Source organism: Haemaphysalis longicornis, unplaced genomic scaffold (assembly GCF_048455015.1).
Source record: "Haemaphysalis longicornis isolate Haplotype H1 unplaced genomic scaffold, Haemaphysalis longicornis Haplotype H1 scaffold_5, whole genome shotgun sequence".
Lineage (NCBI taxonomy): Eukaryota > Metazoa > Arthropoda > Arachnida > Ixodida > Ixodidae > Haemaphysalis > Haemaphysalis longicornis.
Window position 1 is genome coordinate 48430053 of NW_027526385.1, and position 26302 is coordinate 48456354.

General features: G+C 43.2%; 1 protein-coding gene across 1 annotated transcript; it reads right to left on the reverse strand.

Annotated features, from left to right (window-relative positions):
• Positions 1–2136: 2136 nt before the first annotated feature.
• Positions 2137–24036, reverse strand: LOC144139215 (uncharacterized). Its single transcript, XM_077671635.1, has 11 exons — positions 23862–24036; positions 18325–18405; positions 17576–17631; positions 16192–16230; positions 15060–15095; positions 13774–13873; positions 12643–12782; positions 8425–8472; positions 8257–8298; positions 6106–6238; positions 2137–2658 (listed from the first exon to the last, which is right to left on the reverse strand). Exons 2-11 carry the CDS (start codon positions 18392–18394, stop codon positions 2648–2650), a joined length of 675 nt encoding a protein of 224 aa, XP_077527761.1. The 5' UTR covers positions 18395–18405; positions 23862–24036; the 3' UTR covers positions 2137–2647.
• Positions 24037–26302: the final 2266 nt, after the last annotated feature.

A 26302-nucleotide genomic window follows, 5' to 3' on the forward strand; every position in this document is an offset into this window, starting at 1 on the left:
GGGTTCGTTGTTGCAATACCGAGTTCTTGCATATGAAAATTCTAAGGTGTTCTAAATTCTAAAATTGTAAAATTCTAAAATTCTATATCTCAGTGCAAGATAACTGACGAGAGGATTTATTGAGCTTGATTCTAGATGGAGCAGGTTCAGTCTCACGCCGGTCGTCTTCGTCGTTGGTGCTTGCGATTCAGCTGATACCGGCGAGGCCGCGTTCGCGGCTGCTGCATGTGGTGCACTGCTGTTTTATTGTGTCTACTGCCTGTACGATTCGTCTCGATTACAAAATAAACAATGCAGGGGGAAGTCTTTCGTAATCTCGGGAGCTATACATGCGATAGCACCTGCAGGCATTACGAACTAATAATAGCTGCTGTTCACAAGAACCGGTGAAACACAGTCATTCCATAGTAACTCCATAGCTGGCTCCATTAGCGAACCATCGATAATTGATTTTCATCTCTGCGCTGGTTTAGTTTCCTTAGTTCCTAAGCACACACGTTGAAGGAATCTGCATCACTTTCCGGACTCACTATAACAACGTGCGCTTGCCGACACAGCCCAGAGTTAACTGGGTATTGAATTGAGAAAGATTTATTTGTTGAAAAAACTAGACCATGCGTAGCAATAACATTTGAGAAGACGATTTTAAATTGGCTACTGAAAATAAGTAAGGTGAGAAAACAGCCAGACATGGCCATTAGAGTAAGATCGTATTTGAGGAAGTATTTTCGTGATGAAGACCCGTTTGTTTCCAAGAAGTATATTGTCGGAAAATTATGCTGAAGGAGGTTGCCGTGCAAGCAACCATGTACTGTGAGTTTTTTTAACTGTACAATTGAGTTGGGGCATCTGGAACTTTTTTACCAGCTAAACTCTTCTTGATAGTGTGAAGCTCCAGCAATAAATGTCGCTGAGGTTAGGGAATCGTGTGTGAGAAACTTGGACGAGATGCTAGACAAGAACCGCAACGTCCAGTGCTTGGTACTCACTCATAGCATCTGTGGGCCTATTTACTTACTTGTATGATGCTTAATTACGGAAACACAGTTGGGGATTACAGATATAATGACCTATCAAAACGTAGTCATGGAAATAAAAATAGATTTTTATAGCGTTTGCTCCAACTTTCCTGTTAGAAAATATTGGCATCGGGAGCAGCACTGTTTAGGTGTTAGTTTGGGCGGGCTTGTAGAATAAGTCAAGTTCAAACTTTTTCTTAAAAGCCTACTTAGCTTTTGTTGGCTCTCTTTAAACTTTACTGACTCTAATCACTTGTTTTAAGCTCTGGAATGTTCAAATTTTATTCCAGTTTTGATCACCTGGCTGATTCGTTTTGATTAGGGGGGATTTCGGATTCGAACCATGAACGTAAACAAGTTGCTGATAATAATTCGTTTGCTTACTTTCAGCTGTAAATGGGCCTTGTTGTCACTGGATGTATTTATTATCCAAGGTATGATGTTGCACTTCTCTGTGCCTGGCTCGGCTGTACTTTTGCATTCTCAAACACTCCAACCAAAGACAAATATTTATCGTATATTTCGAGTAGCATGAAAAGAGTTGTTAGTACCCCCTCCCTGTTTCAAAATTTTGTAACCTATTGGGCCACGTTTGCGTGTGCCTGGGAATATCCATATCCAATGCCGCCTGTAGAACATTGCATATCGCGTCAGCCAATACTGGCAGAACAGCCACTTTACTGTTGCTCTATCCTCGCCTTCCCCGCTCCCTAGCCCTTCCGCGTGCTGCCAGGCGGAGTGCGGTCCGTTTGACAGCATCGCTTCGTGGAAACTATACGAATCGGTTTACAGAATTCCTACTACCTACGCAAAGTTGCAGGACTACGTATCTATGCTTACAGTCCCTAAGACGCTCAGGTTCTCCTCTGATCCGCGGTGTGGAACGCACTGGCGACCATGCCTCAGGCATCCCTATTATTCCTACATTTGAGAATGGCTGACGCGACTGGCAATGTTGCACAGGCGGGTTCGCCGTATCTCCATTATTAATTGATTTTGACAGTTCGTAGGTTCTTCAGATTACGGCTTTGGAAGCCGAAATTGTAACGTCGGCAAGAATTCTTTGTTGAAGCGACAGTTTAACAGCGGAACTTTATTCACATATGTCTCACGGTCTGGAATATAATTCAACAGTGCGACAAAATAGGCGTAACGCCTTGCGTATTTTGTTGCGAGTTGTGATTGAAAACAGTAGCCATAAAAAAACTAGTACAGAGAAAGCACATGCTCAAATATTTCTGCTATCAAATACCCATAAAGGAGTTTGGCTAAACACGTACAGGTACAGGGATCTACATTGAAAAATATGCAATGGTAGACAGGTGTTGCTCGCTGTGTTGTTGTAGCATATTATGAACACGTGGTGTACGCCCACGATGGCAATAAAGATAATAGGTAGCAGCTGCAGTCTGCGAGACACAAGAGTGCACTGGTTATATTAATGCTGACTCGTTGCTTTCTCGTCCCTTGGCCCAAAATATTCGTTTTCAATTTCATGCACTTGTCGAATTCCTAAAGAAAGATCAGCAAAGAGTTTTTTCACTCAGTCCGCTTTTCCCCATCAGCTGGAAGGCTTCGTTTTTATCGCGTTTTTGGCGAACGGCATCTTCGCCTCTTGAAGAGCTCTATTAGGCATCACCTGCAATGGTAGAAGGCAAGATGTGAGTGTTAAATTATTGTTGCACTCAGCCTTTAGGTACCTGTTCACTTATTTCAAGAAACAGACGGCGCTTGTAGCCAACACTTTACTGTAGGGAAAGATGAAATTGTCTCAATGCACCTATCTAGACTTGGAGGGGAGAATACTTCCCGGAGCACTTAAGTGTTCTTACGTGCTTGAAGGTGAAACGTTATTGCTTCTCCTGTAAATGCACATCGCAAACTTCGTGTCTGGTTCTCCGTGTTTGTACTTATTTCGTCTCTTTGAATGAATGAATGAATGAATGAATGAATGAATGAATGAATGAATGAATGAATGAATGAATGAATGAATGAATTTATTGTTAACATGGAAAGACCACCAGCAGGCGTAGCTTGTCTCTTCTAAGGGTAGGCACCACAGGTCCCTGTTTTTTGGCGCAGATTACTTTAACAGGCAGTTTCCCCAGAGAGAGAGAGAGAGTTCTCCGTGGTGCTGTAAGTCATTCTACTCACGTGAAGACGGCAATTTTAACTTATTGGTTCTACTCAGGCGCCTTCACGATCTCCTGTCACGACATATGACGTCAGCGCTGCACGCAGTACGCTAATTCTTGTTCCGCTTCTCGCAATTAAGGTGCTCATAAAGGGCAGTGGTCTCTTGGCCTCTACTCTGAAGACCAAGGTTTAATTGCCGTACGAAGTTACGTGTGTCTTTTATACGTTACAACGCCAACTATTTTCTGTACCCGTCAAAATCAACGCCAGTTTTTCCCGCAATCAGGCACTTCAAAATTTGGCCTTAAAAATTTGATCTCAACAACAAAGTTGGGGAAGACAGAACCATTCATGTGTTTTACGGAGTTTAAACCGAGTGGTACCCTTCGAGCGGGTGGGCTTCGTTGGTGGGTGGCAGGGCTTGGTAATGCGGAGTAGCAAACGACGCGTTTGGAGCGATTTCACCATTAGCACATCCCGACGCATCTGTGTGTTGGGTACAAACGGCTTTTCTGGGACGCACGGCATTCTTTCTGTATACGACAGCGATTTCACGCTTCATGGTCTGATAGAACGACGTTTCTTAGTAATGCTCCTATTGGTCAAGCTGCGCACTTTCGCTATGTGACCTTGATGACACGATGAGCTGGAGGGAAACGAGAGGGCCTACCAGGCTGCGCGAGATTTTACAAACCGTGCAGCTAACAGTCCTAGCCTTGTGCAACCCTTCCCAAAGGGCTCTAAAGAATGACTCACGGTCCAAAAAGGTGCACGAACCCTTTCCCCAACCTGTGCACGAACTTCTCTGGCGCGTGAGCTCAAACACTGAAGCAAATCCAGCCAGACGCTTACCCAAATAAATCCCGACTATCGAAAATGTTCCCGCAAATACACACAAACGCATGCAATAAATGCGGAAACCCTTCCAACCAATTTCATACAACATGGGCCTGCCCTATCATCTGGCCTTTAGTAAAAACCACCACAAATACGGTTGCGGTGTGGCAGGTAGCTCTGGCCAGCTGCGACTTGGGGATTCGGAAGGAATTGGTTCTTCAAAAACGGAGAGGTGCAAAAGAGTCTGGAGCCCTGGAAAGAGGGCACCACCCCCAGGACTTCACGACACCTCTTTGTTTTCTCTAATTAATGTTTCCCTCCCTCCCTCGCTCCCTCCCTCCCTCCCTCTATACCTCTCTGTCTCTCTTTTGATTGCTAGGCTACACACTCGAAAGACTCGGTTTAACTAGTTTGTCCACCCACGTGCTAGCGCTCAGAACGTGACCAGAGAGGTAGCCTGGAGTGACGCCAGCGTGACATCATTGAGATATTTCATGAAACAGCCCAGAAGAGACCCTTGTATATTTAGTTTTTTTTCAACTGAACGATTCAGCCAAGGCTTTAAACTTCCACTAAATGATCAAATAAAATACTGACGGTTCAGCGGCACTAAGCAATCAAAACTGGTTCAATAATTCTTATTCAGTGCCTCTTATAACACACCGCCAAGTCAGCGCCAGACTTCTTCCAGATGCATACCACTGTTTTGTCGGCACGATAAGCAACATAAGTAACTATAAAGTCCATGTTTAATATTTAAAGGGGCCATGCCGACAAAAAAAACTTTGTTTATTTTTTCGAAAGCCACTTTTTTACCCACGCTTGTCTGGCAGCAAACGATGCTTTATTCACTAAGAATTTAATAAATTTCATTTAAAATTTTGGTCCTCCCACCAAATCGTGTGTTACGTTATACCTGCGATCATGTAGCAAGGACAGGTCTTGAAGAGGACGTTAATTACTGCGCTGTATACTGAGCAGCGTACTGCGGAACGCCTTTTTTACCGTCAGTCCTCCTAGATGGCGCCACCATAATGTGCACGGCTGCTACCTCCCTTTCCTTTGTTTTTGACCGTATTTGCACCTGCTTTGTGTTTGTGATGGTAGGTAGTAATTTTTTCGATTCCGTATGTTCGACAAATAGGGGCATGCAAGACAATGTCGCATACGCCAGTCGGCCTGTGTCAAACAACAGTACGCACTGGTACTTCTATTAGTTGTGCTTTCGTGACTTCTATCGTTTACTCCACTATTCTTACTGCTATAAAATGAATATTCATTACATTTAAGCAATAAGCCCTGCCTAACTTGCGTTTGCTTTGGCCGCCCATAGCCAATCGCACTATTGTGTATATTACGTCATAGGTTCTAGTGCGGGAAATGAACTAGTAAGTCGCATGGCGACTCCCTTTTTTTATATATATCTTATTTGAGCGGAGATTTTGTCCCAAGGGTTGTCACTACAATTCAAACGAGGTAATCTTTCGAATAAACCAAACTTGTGTTTCGTCTGCGTGGCCCCTGTAAATGTGCAGGGCAACAAGGGATAATATTCAACTTTTTCTAATAGTCATAAAAAAATGGTCGCCGTCCCGCCCTGTGAAAATGGATGTCAGTCGAAGCTGTTTTAAACCAATACAAATTCGAAGGGCGGAGTGTATGAAATGTTCCTCGTCATCTCCGCGGGCTTGTCGCGTGCGCTCGACTTCTCTGTGGCGGCAAATGCGGGGTCCTGCCTAGTCAGACCAATGCACTATGCGTCTTGGGCAAGAACTGCCTCTATTTAGTGACACTAGTCCTTCCTAGCGTTCAAACATAAACTCCAAACAATCTTATCATCCGTCATATGGTTTCGATGAATTTTTGTGCTTTTTTTAACGAATACTGAGCAGTATGCCGGATTAGTCTAACGCATGCACTCTGCGTCTTAGGCGAGAACAGATGGGTCCTGCCTGCGTTTTTGGTTGGCGACGCAAAATTTTGCGACCAACTAGAGGCTAACAGCTTCTCTGTAAAATGGGGTCATGACGTTTTAAAAAAAACACTCACTGGAAATAATTTAGGAATGTCACTAGACAGAAAAAAAAACTGAAGAAACTGGTGAGACACTTACATTTTATTAAGTTCTTGAGTAAGTCGGCGACGGGCTTCAAAATATCGACCTTTGAAGTTACCATGTCTGATGCAGAGCAGACCATTTCTCTCACCAAATCCATGAGGTTCTGTGGAATCTTTACCGCTGCGCACTGCATATCGTGAATGCGAGAAGAAGAATTGTAGCACATAATATGTGTTCTGCCTCATTCAAATATTTGCGGTGTCTGCTATGCAGGTCAAATACACAAAGTAGTGGCAGAAGATTAAATTAAAAATTGAAAAGAATAATATGGCATTTTTTAGTTTGATTGTTGTTATAAGGGGAGCGGCCAATAGTTGTTGGCCAGCTTGTCGTTTCCAACAGAGCGAAGACTCCTTGGCCCAGCGGTGTCGTTACTCCCATCATTCGACGCGTTTAGCGGCAAACCCCTTTCGATGTTCTGTGGCGACCGATGCAGGTCTGTTCGCCGTGTATGGACACCAGCACACCGGCCCCTGGCGGGGAATGAACTGGCTCACAAGGCAACCCCATATTTCTGCAACCAGGTTGGCCTCGACGAAGACATCGTGCCTCGAAGACATGGAACACATCTAAGGCACGGGGAGCACAGACAGGCTGGTCACGTACAAGGAGATAACGCGCCACTACCGGCGAAGCCGCCTTGAGTACCCTGCACTAAAACACTCTTCTCTCGACTGAAGGCAGTCGGGTGCGTGGAGGTGAAACACCTTCGACAACACCCTCCTCTACAACCGATATTTCCCAGACTCATATCAAGAAAAATGCCAGTGGTGGGCAGATAAATCTACCCTACAGCACATAATATGGGCCCGCCCACAGAAACCCCGCCCACGTAATGAATCATTAAACATCACTTCTCAAGAGCCGTTGGAGGCAGCCTTGCTCAGCTCTCGCCCCGACTCACAACAACTACTCGTCCAATAGGCTGAAGATGCCGCAAGGCCCAAGGGCGGGAGACCAGGTGACTTCTTCTTTCTCATCCCCTTCCTTTTACCAGTTTGAACCTAATATAGTTCCTTCACTCTCTCGTCCTATGCACTTCAGTTGAGAACTGCGCGCCTTAGATCAGCTTGCGCCATCTCGTGAATCACACTCGAGGCCATGCCCAAACCAGAAGCACAGCGCCATGCTTCTATACATCACGTCCTGGAGCAGATGCTTGGAGCCACGGAGAATGCGTGCTCTCTGTGTATTCGTTTCTTTTTTGGCTTCCTTTCGCTGACGTTTAAATTACCTGGAAGTCTGGGCTCCACGTGGAATTGACATAGAGTGCAGGTTTATTCACGTTCCTGTCCGTGCGCATCCCTGTGTTCAATTCTCGTGTCTGCTACGGTTGTTCAGTTATATAACGTTATTAGTTCGGGTCAGGTGTTGGTGCAAGCCTCAGTTATGGTGAAAGAGGTTAGGTGCTTTCTGGGAACAGATTTAGTGAAACCCGAGGGCTGCGAGCTTTCGGCAACCTAGCTAGCTAAACGTTTGCAGTAAAACGGGAGAAGATAGTTGATGCATGATCCATTCAGACCATGTTCAAAACTACTTGTAAATGTTTTTAGGTCCTTTCATATATACAAAGGCGGGCTCATCACGTCACATATTAAAGCCTGTTTTCTTCAATGCAGCTTCTCCTGAAACTTATTTCGTGTTTTTGTAGGGGACGTTTTTCCGGATCACAAACTGCCCATGAGGTTGTTGATTGTCATGGAATAAAAAAAATGGGAAGTGTTTTGTAAAGAGTGTAAAGGTGGGTTGTTGCTAACTCGCGCTTTTTGCAGCAGCCGTTAGGTACAACAAAATACATATTTGATTAGTGAAAGAAAAACGTTTGCCGAAAATTAAAAAAAAAAGCTTGAAAATATTAAGGTGGGTTACGTTTCCATAACTCATTGTGACGATATTATTGTAAAGGTTGTCATTTATTTTTTACAAAGACCAAAACCCGAAGAACAGGAAGTAACAACAGGCTGTTAAGATAGGCTAGGTACATTGCGCCTGCAAGTACGATTGTGGCGTAGTCTCTGATTTTTGAATGTCTGTTTTTACACTTAAACGCGTCGGTATTCAAGCTTCCAAGCTAGGCAAACGACTCTATTTGCTGAGTATTCTGCTGGGCAACAATGCTTCGAAACGCTTCCTCCGGAAACTTACCGTGACCAATGAGGTGAGCGTCTTCGTCGCCTGGGAGGCCAGCTACAAGAAAAAATAATGTGTTGTTTACCGTGCCCATTATATTATATCGCGACTGAATGTAACATAAGCTCTTTTACCACATGATGTACAATACAGCGATACTTTGGTAGCCCGTTGAGTACTCACATCAATGCTCCCCGTCTTCGTACACATGAAGTGCTCAGGTCGAATGCACTGCAACGCCAATAAATAATTTATTAGCAAGAAATAGCCATCCTATACGCGACTGAGCCGTTGGAACGCACTGGTTTAGCTATAACAACACAATGTTCCAGAAAAACAAACAATACAAATTTTAAGAATACTTATTTCAGTAACCACTTCGAGAATGAAAAAATTAGTCAAATTCACGATTTTTATTAACAATTCTCCCACCGCCCCGTACCCCCCCCGTCTGTACTAAATATCCTGCCGCTCTAGAACAAGAGATCTTTCGGAGGAGGCAACATCATGGGATCATTCCCAATATTTCGCGGCCGTCTTGTGGACGTAACAAAGCTTTATTGGAAATTAAAAAAATCATTGGTGGTATGAGGTGACCCAATTCTCAAGATGAGCCCGCGAGTTTTGGTTCAGTTTTCAGAAGGCCAACCTCCAACCGACCGCAAAGCTAGCTTTTTAACTAACCCATAACTAGCCTCTTAACTAGCCCTCTCAGCTAACCCTTGACAAACTCACTGAAGTGAGTTTGTCAAGCTTCTGTTTTTGCTTGCATTGCGTAGACTTGATCAAATAAGCACGATTTCATCAGTTACCGGATCGACAAGGCGATATTTATTTCTTAGAGCCTCAAAAACGAAAAACCCCATGCGCTGTCCTCAGTGGCCGCACAAACTAAAGGCAGTGACGCCAATACAAGGTGTACCGTGATTGCAGGATGCCCGACATTATATTTTAAACCTGTTTTGTCTTCGGTTCCGTGAAACAACATGCTTGGCATCCGACATTATCGCTCGCTGGGCACTCTGGATATCTCAGTAATCGGGATAAGACGCGTCTGCCATGTTGTCGGCGGTAATATGCGTCAGATAAGCCTACGAGCCCGGCTTGAATTCATAACAATCACTATCTGAGGCGGACGCAGTGGTTGAATGCCCTCCGCGTCACCTGAGACACTCAAATGCGATGCGCTTTACCGCACCCTTTGAAGATTTCCTGGCTCGCACCGGTATCGCATGAGGAGTGTTCGCACAAGGTCAGGGGTCGGCTGATTCGGGACTGTGACCGCAAGCATTCGGTGCTTCAACACCGCGCCAACGATAACTCGCAAGCGTGTCAATGCCGTCTGCTCGTGTTCTGCAAGCTCGCTCGCGGACAAATTAGCGATGCGCCGCAAAAATGGTGAATTCAGTACAGAAAACATTGCCCCAAAACAAATAAATCAACTTAAAAACCCGAGCCATCGGGGATTCGAACCTGCGAACTGCAAAAAAAAAAAAAAAAATGTGGCTAGTGTTCCGGACCACTCGGGGTAGAGCCAGCGCTGTCAAGGGCGCAATCCCAATGTATATAATGTGTACCCAGTTTACATTTTTATTTAGTTTTAGTATTCCAAGAAGTTTAGTTGACGATTTCTTGAATAGCGCCCGTGCAGTAAGCGTCCTTCAAGTTCTCACAAATATATCACGTCTAGCGACTGCATTCATTTGGCGGAAGAGCGTTCGCAGAAGTGTGGTCGTTCCGGTGACCGCTGTGCTAGTTCACTCATCGTAAAAAGTGTTTCCCGTACCTTGGTTTTAGGCTGTACGATAAAAGTTTCGGTTGATTTTATTTCCTTAGCATCTAAAATAACTTCTCTGACTCTTCGCCCGCCTTCAATTTGCCTTAGATTTTTCTACTATCGTACCAGCCAGAGAAGCGTTGCATGTGCGCTCCTGTGGATCAATTTGGACTTCTAGCATGATACAGTCTACAAACTAACAAACTAAAGGCACATTCTTCCAGGCACAAACGTATCATGGCTTAGTTTCGACTGAGCGAAAGAATTGCGGCGAGTCGCCGGTGGCCGGCCGACTAAACGCTGGGCCGAGTGATTCTGTCCGAGGGTCGCCGAGCCATGCAGTAGCGCTGTCAAGCCAAGCCATCTAGTTTTGACGTCATACGAAACCTCATAGGAAACGGCAAGAAGGATGCAGACAGGAGGATTTTCTAATTGATTTTTTTACTGAATAAATTCGCGTGAACGCAGCGAGAGTGGTCGAAACATGGCCTAGAGAATTCAGACTGCAATTTGCGATAGCAATCCCACAATATGTACAAATCAATTCAGTGTCCCTTTAAGTATTCATCTCTCAAGAAAAGCGCTTTCCGTGGTGAAGCATGCTCAAACAGGAACGTTCTTTAAAGTTCGTGCCATTTTCGCCATGCATTTCTTGCCTCGAAACACTCGCTTGGTTGTAAAACGGGTAAAGGAAATATGCAGAGCAAGCAAGCATGGTCATTTACGTCCGAATCAAGCTGCTGAATGTGTGGAAGGCAATTACAGGAAGATATTGTCTAATAACTGAGCCACGAAATTACGCACCCTCACTTATTTTGCGACATACGCCGCCATGGACGCGTTCGGAAAGGGTGAGTGGTGTCGTCAGATTCGCTCACTACATCGATGTCTGCTCGGCCCTCATAAAATAAAATTTGTAAGCCCGGTATCATTCCTCAGAATACACGTCCTCCAACCCTCCCGAAGAAAGGCGGAACCAAGAAAAGGTGGTCGTGTAGAATCAGAATATCACCGCTACTCAGCACGAGCCGTAGGTACTAGAGAGGGCTAGCAGAAGTGCTTAAAAAAAGAACCTGTCGAAAAAAGAAAGTGATTCTGACTTGTAACCGGCGGCGCCAAAAATTTTCAAAGGGCTGTGCAAGAAAGATGTCCCCCCGCATTAAAAAATGCTCTCGTATTAGAGTAGAATATTTCTGCATTTGAATTATAAAGTGGCTGAGTGAACTAGCAAGCCAGGAAGAAATGTTAGAAAGGGGCCCTGGCATTATATTGCATTCCTGGAGCCAACAAACAACGGTCGTAATCTGTCACCGCTTCCCCATCCCATGAAGGTCGATTGCGTTGCAACGCATTCACTCATGCAGATTTCGGACTGGTGTTTGCAAGGGTGATCTTGGCACCACTAATATATTACTTTTCAACTCTTCCGTCTTGAAAGCAGTCATTCTGCCATTGAACTGATAGGAGCGCCAATAATTGTACTCGCTAGGCTAGCACGAATGCTCATGTGCAATACTGTGCAAATAAGGTCCAATCTTACAGAGAAATAATGATTGATTGATTGATTGATTGATTGATTGATTGATTGTACGGTTTAACGCGCCGACGCTGCGCACGCGATAAGGCGCGCCGTACTGGAGGGCCGCATTAATTTTGACCACCTGGGGATCTTTAACGTGCGCTGTAATCTCGTGCACATGGGCGTTTTTGCTTTTCGCCTCCATCAGAAAAGCGGCCGCCGCGGCCGGGAATCGAACTTGCGACCTTGTGCTCAGCCGCGTAACGCCTTAACCACTGAGCCACCGCGGCGGGGGGAGCAATAATGAATAAAAAGGACTATATTCGCAACGGCATCCAGAGGTTTACACGCGCAGGAATCACAACAACACTCTTTAATTCTATTTGAATTCCAGGTTAACAGTAATCCTTCACTATATCCTGCGGATGGGGCTTATCATGATTGGGAGCAATATTTTTTCACTGACCCCTGCAGTATACGTCTTCGGTATTCCCTTAATAAGGCTTGTTCTAAAGCAAAGGGAGTGCTTTACAAGTACACCTCTAAACTATAAAAAGGAAGAGAGCCTTCGGTTATTTTGAGATTGACCTTCCTAAGCTTGCCACAATGAAAGTAAGTGTCTTGACATGTACATAAAATAACTCAAACAAGTTTCACGTTTCACACCATCCTCTCATTTTTGCACATGTTTGAAATAATTTCCTTGAGGCGCAATGAACGTTTCGCATAACGCCGAGGAAGTTAAAGTAGCCGCATTCGTTGCCTATTTCTGAAATCCGCAATTGCAGCAGGTTTCCTTTTGGCGTGTTAGCATTCGGGGGAACATATTTTATTTACCACTCCATTCCAATTTTATTTTTTTCCACTTAAAGTGGGTTAAGGAAGGTTTCAATGGCTTGCCTGCAGAAGCCTTTCGTCGTGGTGTGTGTCGTGAGTGTGCGTGTTCGTCGTGAGTGTGCGTATGCAAAATGGTAACGAACTGAATTCGAGACAAAAATGTTAAGTCGGCTAACAGTTTGGTTTTTTGCGGACCTCAGCTTAGTCGATATCTTTGGCTGGTCATTGCAAAACAAAACTAAAACGAAAACAAAACGCGAATTCTTACATCGCTAAGACGGAGAAAATCATCAACGTTGACTCCAACTGTTTCGTCACAGGACCGCATCGTCCAAATAATCTTGTCTCCGGACGAACCAAGGAGCAACTTTTCGATCAGTTTGACGATGGGGTCGATCACAACCGACGCTAGAAGTGAAAAAACAACTTGTAAATGAGATCGCGGTAGATGATTGAAATGTTTGTTCAGTCATGATGCGAGCATGTGTAGCGTTTGTTCGTAATGTTCGTTTTTATTACTGTTGTTTGGTATGGCAGATGAAGTAACTATCGGCACCCTAAAGGTGTTTGTGATAATGCCGCCGACAAGGGCAGCGACATAAAATTTAACCGTAGATCTGAGGAGCCGTGCCATTTCCTGTAACTATTTGAATATACTTGATATGACTGGCGTTTACTTTTATTTTAGATTGTTTCCGTATTTAAGGGGAAAAGTGATGGTAAAATGTTTCAAACCGTTCTGACGACAGGTGGGATTTGCGTTTTGTTACGGAAGTGTAGAATAAATTTGGGGAGATAATAGCACACCAGAAGCGTTTTTTGTTTATCATTGTATTTGAATAATGGAGTATTTAATCTATAATTGAGAAAAATGGTTGTAAGAATAACACTTTGTTTATTTTGCTTTAGTGATGCTTTAAAGAACCGGACTGTCCCATTGATCAAACAGTGGAAACGCTTAAAAAATTATAACAGCTGATGTAGGTCTGTCAAAGATATTAGTCCTTTTTTCGTTGGTCTATGTGCAGTTGTGTCAAAGAGTATAGTTTTCAAATTGCATCGACACGAGCGAAGGTTCGGCTAGAACAGAAGCAGCCATTGCTCACGCCTTAAAATGAAAAAAAAAATGTTCAAGGTCGCACCAGCGAGAGCAATTGAACTACGTAATTCGTACGTTGCAGAAAACAATGTAAATGGGGAGATTTCTGCGCTAAATGTTACCTTCTCCCCATTGCCCTTAGGTATTGAGATTAGGTAAAATAATGGATAATTAGAAAAATACCAACGCCACCTACATTTCTGGGAAAGGCGTAGAAGCAGAAACTTCGCGGATTACTGCCAAAATAGGTAGAGGATAGAAACAAACAAACGATAAAATACGAGCAGAAGGGAAACTTACAGCCAGGAATTGATACCTCAAGCGCGAGTTTTAAGCCTTCAGCCAGTCCTCTGAGGAAAATCAATCCAGTATTCAATGTAAAAATTGATTTCACCAGGCACTGTAGGAGGAATAAAAAGGTTACATGATTAGGCCGAAGTAACTATTCCTATACGAAAAGTTCTCTTCTTGTTTTAACATGATTCCAAAAAGATATCAAAAACAATACGAAACCTTTATTGCAACGAAATAAAATGTTAGATGAGGCCTCAAATAATTGGCTGAGTGGATTTAGTGAAATGCTGTGGATTAATTTTGACCTTCTTTAAAGTGTGCTGAATTCTCGACGCACGGGTGTTTCTGTTGTTCGCCTCTGTCAGAAAAATTGAGGGCCTTTCCAATCAGTGGACAGGGATTACCAGCGGAGTCCACAACAGTCCAATACCCGAACAAAAGAACCAGTCTGTGATTTGCGGTTGAATTTATCTCCTAGCTTTTTAGCTTAATTAAACTTCGACAGACTAAAATTTTATTTTGGTGGGAAAACATCTGGCTGCCCATTCCACTCCCGTAGAAACCCATCCATTTGAACACACGGGAAACCTAGAATATTTATGAGGGCACTGTGAACTACCTAAAAATAAAAAGTTGATGAAACTCGGCGTAATCAATGAGTCCTCTTAGCGGCTAATTGTTATTCAATTTCTTTTGGGAGGGTTTGGTACAACGAGTTCTAATCGTTATCTCTTACCATATAAACTCCGTAAACTACCACGTAGTGATAGCATCCGCTAATTCTGTAACGTTTAAAATTAACTCTGAACTAACTAAATATGACCAATAGAGTCATCTTTCCGGCCAATTTGAGTACAATTTTTTTTCAAGATACCTGCATCAGATTGAGAGCTCCCGAGAATTCACCGGAAAGTTAGCTTTGTCGCACGAATAATTTTGCCGTAGATACTTTTTTCTAAGCAGCCTGTCCACTCATGCAGTTTTGTTCAGAACCTAGCCCGAAACAGCCTCGATGTAAGAACGAAACACACGGCCGTGATCGAACCCTCTTCCTTGGGCTCGAAGCAACAATGCCTTAGCAGTTGAGCCACCATGGTGGGTCACCCCCAACGTCGTCGCTCATCATTTTGAGCACTTTATTTTAATTAGTACGTTCTTGAATCATTTTTTTAGATTGTTGGCTAGTTAATTCCAATATTTCTTATATATGCTTTGGAACGTTCCCCATTTCAGTAAATATGTTTTCTAATCAGTTCCCGCCTTTTGGCAGATGCATAGCCCGCGTAGCTTACCGTGGCTAGAGTCTTAGTTGTTTGTGTCATTACGTCCTGAAAGAGAAAGCAATTGCAATGAACGGTTGAAGGAAGCGCACTGAGGCAAAATGATTACGTTTTCTAGAGTGACAAAAGGAAAGGTCTCTGTTATGGTATGGTATGTGGATCCTATGGCATATAGTCCTTACACGATGGTCATTCAATGCAGGATGTTGCTCAGACGTCATTTAATACCACATTTAATTGATGTCAAGATGACCTACTGTGAAATTAGTGATCTTGATGTTAAGTTTATTGTCCAAGAATGGCTGAGCTGAGTTTGCCCGCCTAAGCAACGGAATTAGAGTTCATACACCTTTAAGCACGTAGGACAATGTTTGGAGCCGTTATCCAATGAGAGTCTAGGAAAAAGTACACTGCAATGCCTTTTTATGTGTTTTTCATACCTGAATTAAGAAAAGTGCGGGTCCAGACTTCTGTAATCTTCCCACTTTAACGCATAGAGCATGAAAACCATGATTCTGTCTGTTCAAGCGATGCATCGGTATGCAACAGCGTTTTTATGCGAAAACCTTAAATGCCCCATTGCATAAGAATATGGCTTTAACGTGACAATATATGGTTTCCAAAAATGGCCTAGGCGGAAAGAGACAAAAGGAAAAAGTATACTTGGAAAAATTCGGCATGGGAGTTGAACGCAGGCTTCCGAAATGAGAATTTAAAACGCAATCTCTGCACTTAGTAATTCTTGGCAGTAGTAAACCAGAGGGGAACCTGGTGGATGTGGTGTGGGCTTCGTCTGGAAATGTCTGTTATGCATGTACTGGGGTGTACAGAGGTTACAAGAGCATGGTAATTGCAGAAGCAACAAAGTGTATTTACGGTAATAGTGCAGGCGGAGCGAAAACGATGAAGAAGTAAACAAGAGGAAAAAAGAAGGTACGCACAGAGAAAACGATTATGACACTGGCAATGTGAAAACAGAATCGCACCACTGATGGTCTACAGGAGTCATTTAATCGTGGTAATTACAAAATTAGAAAAACATATTTGCGCTAATAGCTCATATGTAGGAATAACTAGGACGGTTGGGGAAGCCTGTCACTTGTAGTAACAAAGTGAAAAGGAGAATGAGCCTGGGAAAACGTACCTTTGGGTCTTTGCACATGTCAATAGTTCCGTTCACACACTGGAGGCAGGTAGCGCAGTATAGGCAGAAAAGAGCAAGCGATAAATACACAAGCAGTATGTTTCAAGGTAATGTTGTCATTTTTTGAACCAGCTACTACGTGCAGAATAAAAAAGAGACGTTATTAAAGCTCTAAATACGTGGCGGATGCCTTTGGTGCTATTGAAATTAGGAAATTTAAAGCGTAACGGTTAAACACATTTACGAAGTTAGCAGCTTTCTATAGTTAAGTTCAAATAGAAATATTTATGAAAAGGTGCTGGCAATATTTCACCGAAGTAACATGAATGAGGAACAAACACTATAGCTTGAACCAGAAGTGTTGTCATTGCACATGTTACTCTGGGTATTTCTCAAATATGTATTCCATTGGCCGAGTTTTGGTCATGTTCACTAGACCTTGTTTCTTTTGTCTGAATGGACGGAAGAAGTAAAGATCGTTTGGTAGTGCTTTCGTCTTCTCACAGGAACTTTAGTCAAGTGTTGAGATAAATAGCGCATCTTGCTAGTAATGTTTTACGAAAACAGGAATTTTACGGCATGCAGGTGTAGCATAGCTTGCGGCACAACATGCTTGAGAAGTAATTTCTTTCAAATGGGTCTGGTTATGGATAAATGCTTCTTATAAAACAGAAATCCCTGAAGAAATACGGCAGGTATTGCTTTTGTATTGAGCGGACACCGGAAACTTTTTGATAAAAAAATTGTTGTTTCAAATGCAGTGCCCAACCCATCCGTATTGTCACTAGAGGAACCTATTGTTCACAAAACGTCCCTCAAATGCACTATTCCATGTCACGCATCAAGCTGCCCTTGAAAGTCGTCAACTTATCCAAACGAAAATTGGTCTTCCAGAGAAACATCATACCAATTGGAGATATGGAGTTTACTCCGGAAGTTATATGACCGCTTAGGCTTAAGTTCAAACACAAAGCGCGCTTTAGTAAGTATAGGTGATCGGTAAAAAGCGCAAAGGCTAATGGTTACGTCATCTGCTCCCGCCACTTCCGGTTTAAGAGCTCGCCTTGCCTCTCGTATGCCAGCGGCTTTCACGCGCGCGTGTGCATGTTTCTTATTTGTCACAGAGCGCTTACCTTTACACGGAGCCCCTAGTAGGATTCATCTTTGTTATTCATTGAATGTGCGATGCTTTAGTGTTTTTTTTGGTGGAAATAGATAAACAACAAGCACACGAGCGCCTGAAAGCCGCCGGAATACCAGAGGCCAAGAGAGCTCTCGAACCGGAAGTTGCCAGGTTCCGCGGGAGCAGACAATGTACCCATGAGCGTTTGTGCTTCTTACCGGTTATTTATTATCCAGAGCAGGTATAGCCTGTTTACGTTACCTTGTTTATATCCATAATGTCCGGAAATTTAACAATAGAGCACTTTTTCGGTGGATCTGAAAAAAAAAAATCACAGTGAGCGCACTATTTCTGTACGGGGTTTTCTTTGGTTTCTCCGGCTTATTACGACAAAAATGTGCAGAAATTCAGGAAGCTGTCTACTGATACGAAACAATCTATGCCACTTGTCTTAGTTGTGATTTCCCGCAGCAAAATGTGAATGGGAACTTGCGAAATACGTTGGGTTATTTGATTGTTTCATAATCTCCCTTTGTTTTTCGCCAATGATGTACATATGCACTACCATAATAAATAAATGCGTTAACTCAGCCTATTATACATTTTTATGCAAAGGCAGGGCGTTTCACTGCTGGTCTGTTTTCGCGATTTCTTAGTTTTCTTTCCGTCCCTCTTTTTTGGACTTTCATATTCGCGTTCGTTGTAAAGGGGGGAAGTGGAAGATGTGCATGGTGCATATTTTTATTTATTTGGTGTAGTCTTGTTTTTTCTTGTCTTGTATTTATGTTCTGACCTTTATGGCTTTATTAAATTTTGCTGAATCATTCATCTCAATTTACGATAGTAATTAATTACCTGAAGCCCGCCGAACATGAGGTTTTTTTGCAAATGAGTGTGTTAGGTGGCTTGAATCGTAGTTGTACTTAGCAAACAATGTTACGCATTAAAACCAAAATTTATTACCGAAATATTGTGACAATTTTCATGGAAAATGTATTGCTTAGTCTTACCTGTTAGAACCGGTAATGCCATTAGAGTGATAATGACAGCGCAGCTTGCTGCAGTTGTAAACACCCGCATGATCAATGCTTCTGGAATGCCAGGAATAAAGTGTACAAAATCTTAAGCACGGCACTTAAATTCGTAAGCCTATGTTGTCCCATAATAAAACGTAGGAGAAACAGAGCAATACGTTGATCGTCAAGGCTCATTTATGCGGTGCGTCATGTAGCTTTCTTAGGAGAACGTAATCTCCTTAAAGGTAGCCAGCCTCTAATTCAAGCGTTTTTAGCGGTGGAGTGCATGCGACCGATACACTCTATGCAAGAGACCCAAGAAATATGATGAATTACCGAGTTTGTAAGTTTAGGGGTTAGAAAACACCCCCTCGTCTTCATCAACGGGAATCATGGCTACATTACCACGATAATTATCTTACAGTGGGAATTAAGAGCTGGATAATTTTTGTAGGTTTTAAAGTGTAACGCCGAGGAGACAACAAAAATAGTTTGGGTGTGCGGATTTTACGGAAATTGCCAACTCAAACTAAAGAACGTTGAGGTATCTTTGCTTGATTCGCTGCGAACGACTTCGAAAGACGGTCTGCTTTTCTACATCTGCAGGTAATTCCCCTACTACTTAATTCTCTGGGTGATTTGGCTTTGTACTGAATAGTCAAGAGTTTAAATTTAAACCAGCTGACTGGGTTGCCCGAACAGCATGAGCAATTTTTCAACTACTAAGAGTTGTATGAAATAGAAGCATACTTCTATAACGCGACCAGGTCACCCCTGCCGATGCGGATTAAATTGTATCCGCTACTAGATCCAGCCCTATGACAGGCGACATTAGCGTCTGTTAGCCCGGTTTGGAATGCCACCACCTGCTATTGCTATCAATGTTTTGTGGTCATTTGTATGAGATGGCTTAGGTTGCAGTGCTCTGGATTTTATGCATAGTAATTCGGTTTTCTGCCAACGACTGCCTCTGCTGAAACATATTCTCTCGCTGGTCAACTTTTTTTGCTGTGCCTGACGCACAGACAGAGAGAGAGAATGAGTGTTTGCCTATGAAGGCGGAAATGGTTTATAGTAGCGCGACCAGTGCATGGAAGATATAAAAGCAAGCTTCGCACATCGCGAAATAGCGCTTAGAACCTCGGAACTTTGCTGCCATTGTTACGTATAATTACGAGCCACTGAGAAGAAATGACGGCTAAGAGTTTCGACTACGTAAGTCACGGAACAATAGTTGAGATCCAAGACATAACACTTCCCCTCAGAAGAACCTGAATACTTACTTAGAGTAGTTGACGGTGAGGGAATCCGTTTTAATATATTACACAGCAAGCGTTTTTGTGTTTATTCATGAACGAGTATTTGAAAAACATTCTACATGCACCTTTTATATTTACATGATTATACCACACCATCTTTACACGAAAGGCCTAACGAAGCTCTATCAATCCAGTTTCGTCATTCACGACTTGTGACGGCACATGTTATAGTACAGTAAAAGCTCGTAAATTCGAACTCGAAGGGGACCATACAACTGTTCGAATTAAGCGGAGTTCGAATTAGCGGGCGGGCACCAAAATGAAAGGTAATCCCGCCACACTGCACGGGCAGAAGACAAAGAATCCACCTGTGTACTCGTTATCGCGAATTAGGCGCTACTACACGTTTGTGGAAGCTGATTTCGTAAATAATGTTCCGGAAATAATAATGGCATGCGCCGGAGCACTGTGTATGGCGGCGCGGCGCCCTCTGCAGAAACAAAAAAGCTGCTGCAGGAGCCTAGCGCACACGCGACGCTGTTGCTTATCTGCTTCGTTGTTTTTCATCTATAACAAATTTGGTTTGGTTTGGATTTGCGACACATTCTAATCACTCTGGACCGACTTTTTCTGCCACGAGCGATGGAAAGCAGGGGATCATAGTTCGATTTAACCGTTCTCGATTCCAACGCGTTCGAATTATCGGGAGTTTTCCCCCAGTGAAATATACCGGGCTGTGCAGGGACCAGGGCGTAAGTTCGAATTAACCGGAAGTTCGAATTAACCGAGTTGGAATTAACAACCTTTTACTGCAATATGTTTTCTATTAGGATGCGTGCGACGCGCCTTTTTACTCTTTTGTCTTTACATCTTTTTTTTGTGCAACTGCCGCAGCCACCTGCGCAGTGACTTTAATAAAGGCCCCGCCATTTTTCAATCAGGCCTACTTGCCTCTTTAGTAAGGATTCATTAGGACACACCGCGAAGTTTTTAAAAAAAAAAGTGTCAAGCTCTACCTTAGTTCTTGTTTCATGGATGAAGACTATTTTAATTAGATAAATATCTATCCGAATATTTATCCCAAACTTTATCCGAACAAAAATTTTCTTCGCAGTATTTCAAAGCCAGAACACAATTTCAGATAAATTTGATGAGCACCCTTCGAAGTAACTGTTACACATTATTTTGAGTCTGAACATTTTGAATACTCAAAGTTGCGTAGCGAAATATTTCAAAGGAACGGGTTTGTTTGATGTTCAACCCCTTTTATGGCCGTTGCAGTGAAGATTTATAATCGCCCGCGTGAGAGTCGGCACTTGTAGTTTCTACGATTTTAAGTGTTCTTGTATATGACCTTTCTTACAAACCGCATTGGCATTGGAATGATTTTAAACCACCCGTCGCTGCCTAACTGAGATATTATAACGCAATCGTTCAATAAGAATTTCAATAGCTCAATTATGCTCCGGAGGCAAACATTTACAACCGGTGATTTAAAAAAAAATAGACCAGAAAACCATATCTTGTTATGCCACCATTACTTCCCCTAAAACGTATTTTGCTCCATGCCTAATATAATCGACCCCGATGAGTTCATTAACAGCGCGCTTTATTTTTATCGCATTCCGCCATCCCTATATAACAGTCATGATACTACCCCGTCTTTTGTTTCCTTGTACATCTGAATCAACCACTCCGTCTATACATTTCGCTCTCTTTTGATGCCTGTGCGAAATGGCGCAATGACAAAAGAGGAATTTACCTTCCTCGTTTTTTATATCCCGTTGAGGTTGAAATAGTGAAAGTCCTTTTTGTCAGATCTTGTATCATGACCTTGATCTATACTGTCAATCACTGTCAAACGTGTGCGAGATCTCATGTTTTGGCCTCGCTATGCTGCTTGCGTTCCCTTGTCATGGTCTTGATGTTGCGGCTTGTTTTCCTCTACTTCATCTGTCGAGGGCATTTGTGTTTGAAGGTTATAGAAAATTACACCATAAAATATATTCTAATGGGATTTTTCCGTCAAACGCAGGTATGCAAACGACGCTGTCGACAATGCTGTCGCCGTTTTTTCGCAGATCGGGAGTTTAAAGGCTGCCGCCCTGAAACATACTTCGCTCATGTCGGAAAAAAACTACATATAATGCATGAGTTCATTCGCAGGTTGCATTGTTTTGCATCCCACATAGATCATCTCTAAAAAGCAAATACCACCACCTGGGAAAGGAACTAGGCTTTAAAATTTTCTCCATTCCACGGATGCCAAACGAACGGAACGCCCTTCCGTCAGGTGTGGTTTGATGACCTTGATCTATACTGTCAGTCAATCCCACACTTTTGCTTGAGTTAATACGTTTTGACCTTGTCACAATGTTTGAGCTGGCTTGTCATATTCTTTTGTGATGTGACATTTTGTTATCTGGGTGCTGTACCTGTGTAATACGATAGCGTTACAAGGTTCATAAAACCACAAGATATAATTATTCTTTTTGGGGAGATATCATCTGGCGGGCTGCGTCCTTAGTTTCGCAACATGCTCTTTGTAAATACTATATGACGCTAGAATTACTACCCTATTTGTCGGGAATATCACAGCTGCGTCTCGCTTCCGATCACTTTGCTGAATGAAGAGGGGATAATTGTCCTACTTGTGAGCTCTCCTCTAACGTTAATGGGGAACAGTACGAAGCACTACTGTAACCAAGACGAACGAGATTATTATGAGGCTTGTGTCTTCCTAGTTTCTGTGCATTAAGGCTGAGATCACACATCCAAGTTTCTCATTTGGGTGGAGAGGGGGCGGGAGGAGGGCAGCTAGTTTCATATGTGGCTCCTTGATTAAGGCAGGAATGGGCTAGTGATGGGCACTTATCCTAGAAAGAGTGGTGGAATGCATTAAATCTGGTGACCGCCCACTCGAGATAGTGAAAACACAATGAAAAAAGACTAGCCGCTAGGAGGTAAATGGGGGGTTGTAGCACGTGGTGCAGTGACACATTGTACCAGGGCACATGGTACCGCATGGACATAGAATGTGCTACTGCACATGGTACAGTGGTGAATTCTCGGTCACTGTGCTGTGGAGGTATGCAGAATAACTATGGACGTGTCATATAGAACACGCGGGCACGTATTAGGTGGACTGCGCCATTCAAAGCCGAGGTTGAGCTCTAAAGAGTAGTATTTGGTTCACCTTTTAAGATCGGTCTATACGCAAAGAAATGTTGGTTTACAAAACCAGTAAAGCTTAATAAACATTTTTTTCATTGCTCTAAATACAATAGTTTTGTTGCGTTCTATAAATATCACATAAACCAGCCTTCCTATTAGAAACAGCCTCTCAAACAACTTCTCGACATGTGTGCGGTACAGAAGCAGTTTCTTCAAACATGACCGCAGGAATAAATCCTGCAAGGTATTGGTTTCACTGATTTTGTAAGGCCAATTACCACTTCTTAAGTAATCCGGCGTATGTTTGGGGGTAAAAGTGATACACTGGGCAATGCGTTTTATGGCCGTCATCTGCGATGTGTGCATCCCAGCACGCACCAAACATTTCGTTCGGCACTCTAAGACACGTCATGTTTTATAATAAACGAGTGCGCTCTTTGATGTAATTGAGACTTAGTCCGCACACGTTTAGGATCAAGAAATGTTCACTAGTTCTGAATTTGAATTTCGAGTAGAAAAATCCGTCCACACGTGTGAACATAGCAAAAGTAGGGATCTGCCGTTTTGCGCTAAACGTTACTCATGAATGATTATAAAAAACGCTGACTTCTTCGACAGTTCACTCCTCAAAACTTTATCAAATAACATTTTGTTTCGCAATGCAATTTTGGATCAAGATAATATCATGTCTTCCTGCGTGATAAATGTCTCATATCTCAACATAAAATATTAAAATTTCAGATTTTTTTCAGCTCAGTAGATAACCATATGGGCCGGCTCCTGCTAAGTATATATAGCCTACGCTCTCTAGAAGGATTCGTAAGCTCTTCAAAAGAATTCGAAAGGCCATAGCCTGCAGAGGCAAAAATTACGCAAGAAAGTAAATTGAGACGCATATAATTTGTTATTGTTTCTTACTTTCTGCCGTTTTTCTTATTGCGAATTCTATTAAATATGCAATTCACCAAAGTCATAAACGAGAATATCAAGCTAATATCATAGATTAAATCATAAATATTCAGTAACATCATTTCACAGTAGTATGGATACCCCAAATGGCATCAGAATGTCTGTGAGAAATAAGTCCCGACAACTTACTCTGCAGTTCTTCTCACAGAAAAACGTTCCTGGTTCTTCTGTCCTGGATCAAAGTCCAACCTGTCCGCTTTGAAGGAGCACAGTGTCAAAAGCAGGCGGTGGGTTCGGCGAGCACCTATCTTTGCAAGATATTTTTTCGGCCTTCCCTCCCGAGAATTCACATTCCGTGCCAATGCCTGTGACAGCACAGCGGCCTTGTGTGATAGCGGGGGCGCCACAAGGGCAGCTGGAAAACTCAGCAATGAATTCGCATTCCCCGCTCATCACATCATGTAGCAGTATTGCGGCGTCTGACAGGTATTGCGAAAAGAGCAAAGGACACGCGGAGGCACGACGCTATGTACGTAGTTCCATTCACTCAGTGTGTCTGTGAACTTGAATATAGGCTTTGAAATGACAAAGAAAATGAAGCGAATCCGGTACTGTTCTGGAGCGCACGTTTACAATCAATTAGGCAGTTGAGGCCTTGTGGTCGCAGCTAGTGTAGGATGTTGCTATACGGGGCTGTATTAGCGGTACGATATCTGTAGCTGCTCCGTCGCGGCTGCAGATGTCCGCTTGTTTAGATTCCCCACTTAGAGCGCTCAGTCAAGCACGTGCCGCTATGGCTAATGTCACAGTAACACGATCCAGTTAAAAAAACACCCCAATATTCTGTTATAATTTTTTCATCAGAACAGGACCCTGGCCGGTCGAGATGCGTTAATTCCTGATGTTTGTTGCACTGTGAGACCAATAGCCTCGTGTTTTTTTGCGAGACTATTCGCGCCGCATTTCATCGTGGAATACGTAGCGGTAAAGCGGTGTCGCCTCTGCACCAACAACAGTGATACAATAGGAAACTCACAGTTACATACCACTAGCGAAACTCCACATAGGTCCTATGTACAAAAGAGCGGACCGTGGAAGAGCCCACCGGTTTGGGGGCAAACAGGGTCAATTTGGTAATGTGCTGTCGAAAAGTTGAAGCAGTAGTTACATGCTTGTGGCTGCAGCTGTAAGTAGTAGAAAACCATGGAATAATTAATAAAAATTACCCAGTTTATTATTTTGCTACTTGAAAATCATGTTTTTTAAGTGGTGTTATTATGCAAACGTTCAGCAAAGTTCAGTTTTTGTTTCATGGACATCACATTTTAAGCCCTTGGGAGGCCATCATTTATAAATTATTTTTGAAGCGACAATACCACCCTGATTGCGATAAAGTATAATCATTTATGAAGTCCACACATCCCCATGACTAGTGCTATAGCCCATACCTTGAAAAGGCAGGAGCCGTCTGTTAATACGCAGAATTCTTTGCGACCAGCGTGGTCACGCGCTTGCACTTATTTTGCTAAGAAACAGGGACGCTCGGGTGGCCCGTTTTTGAAATGGAGTTTCGCATATGGTATGTATTGAAGAACTCTTTAGGCACCTGTTGACCAGCCAGTGCGCCATTTGGCATTTGGCTGCGACGGAACGAATGAGCAAAAACCTAAGCCATAGTTTTTGCAATTTTAACGTTGATGTAGTTTTTTCTGCTGTCATGTTCCTCATTTTCAATTCTATATTCTTGGTGGTGGTTCCAAACACAGATCTGCCGGAATTTTGTCCTGCTGTGTATTCGAGTGCCTGCCGTGTATGCCGGCTGCTCTTAGTTAATAGGGGACCATTGCTAACTTGAACGGAACTAGGTTTGGATTTTAATTTGGATCAGGTTCTGGTGTCGCCTTTAAACATTTAACGCGAAACACTTTAGAAGGCATGAGCATGCGATGCGGACAAGGTGGCACTGCTAAACTGAAAAGTAAGAGAGAGCTGCTAGTTTTACTGCTCGTATTTGGAAACAAGCTTGACTCCCTTCTTGTTTCACCTGCAAAGGTGACCGGCTCGACACATTTATGCACTGTTTGTCAGATATTACGGGATTCAAATGCATCTAGCTGCAGTGAAAGCAAATAAAACCTATCCAATTGGTCACTTCAGTGTCCCTTTAACGCGCCGACGCAACGCAGGCGATGAGGCGCGCTGTCGGAGGACTCTGGATTAATTTTGACCACCTGCATGGGATCTTTAACGTGCGCCGAAATCTCGTACACACGGCGTTTTTGCTTTTCGAATACATCAGAATAGCGGCCGCCGGGGCCAGGAATCGCACGCGCGACCTTGTTCTCAGCAGCGCAACGCCTTAGCCACTCAGCCACCGCGGCGGGGTGGCTCAAGCCTATCTAATTGGCTTGACGAGCATTAGCAGCTGGCTCAGCTGCCATCTGCTTAACTAAAACTGGATGCATAGGAACTTCCTAGGCATAGTCCCACATTTAGGCTGGGAGTGTAGCGGTGTATAGAAATCGAGAAAGATTATTTAATTGCAAAAAATAAAGGGGCTACACCAGCACGTAGCGGCCAGAACACAAAGGAACAACCAGCAAAACACGGGCTCCTGCAAAGCCGGGATA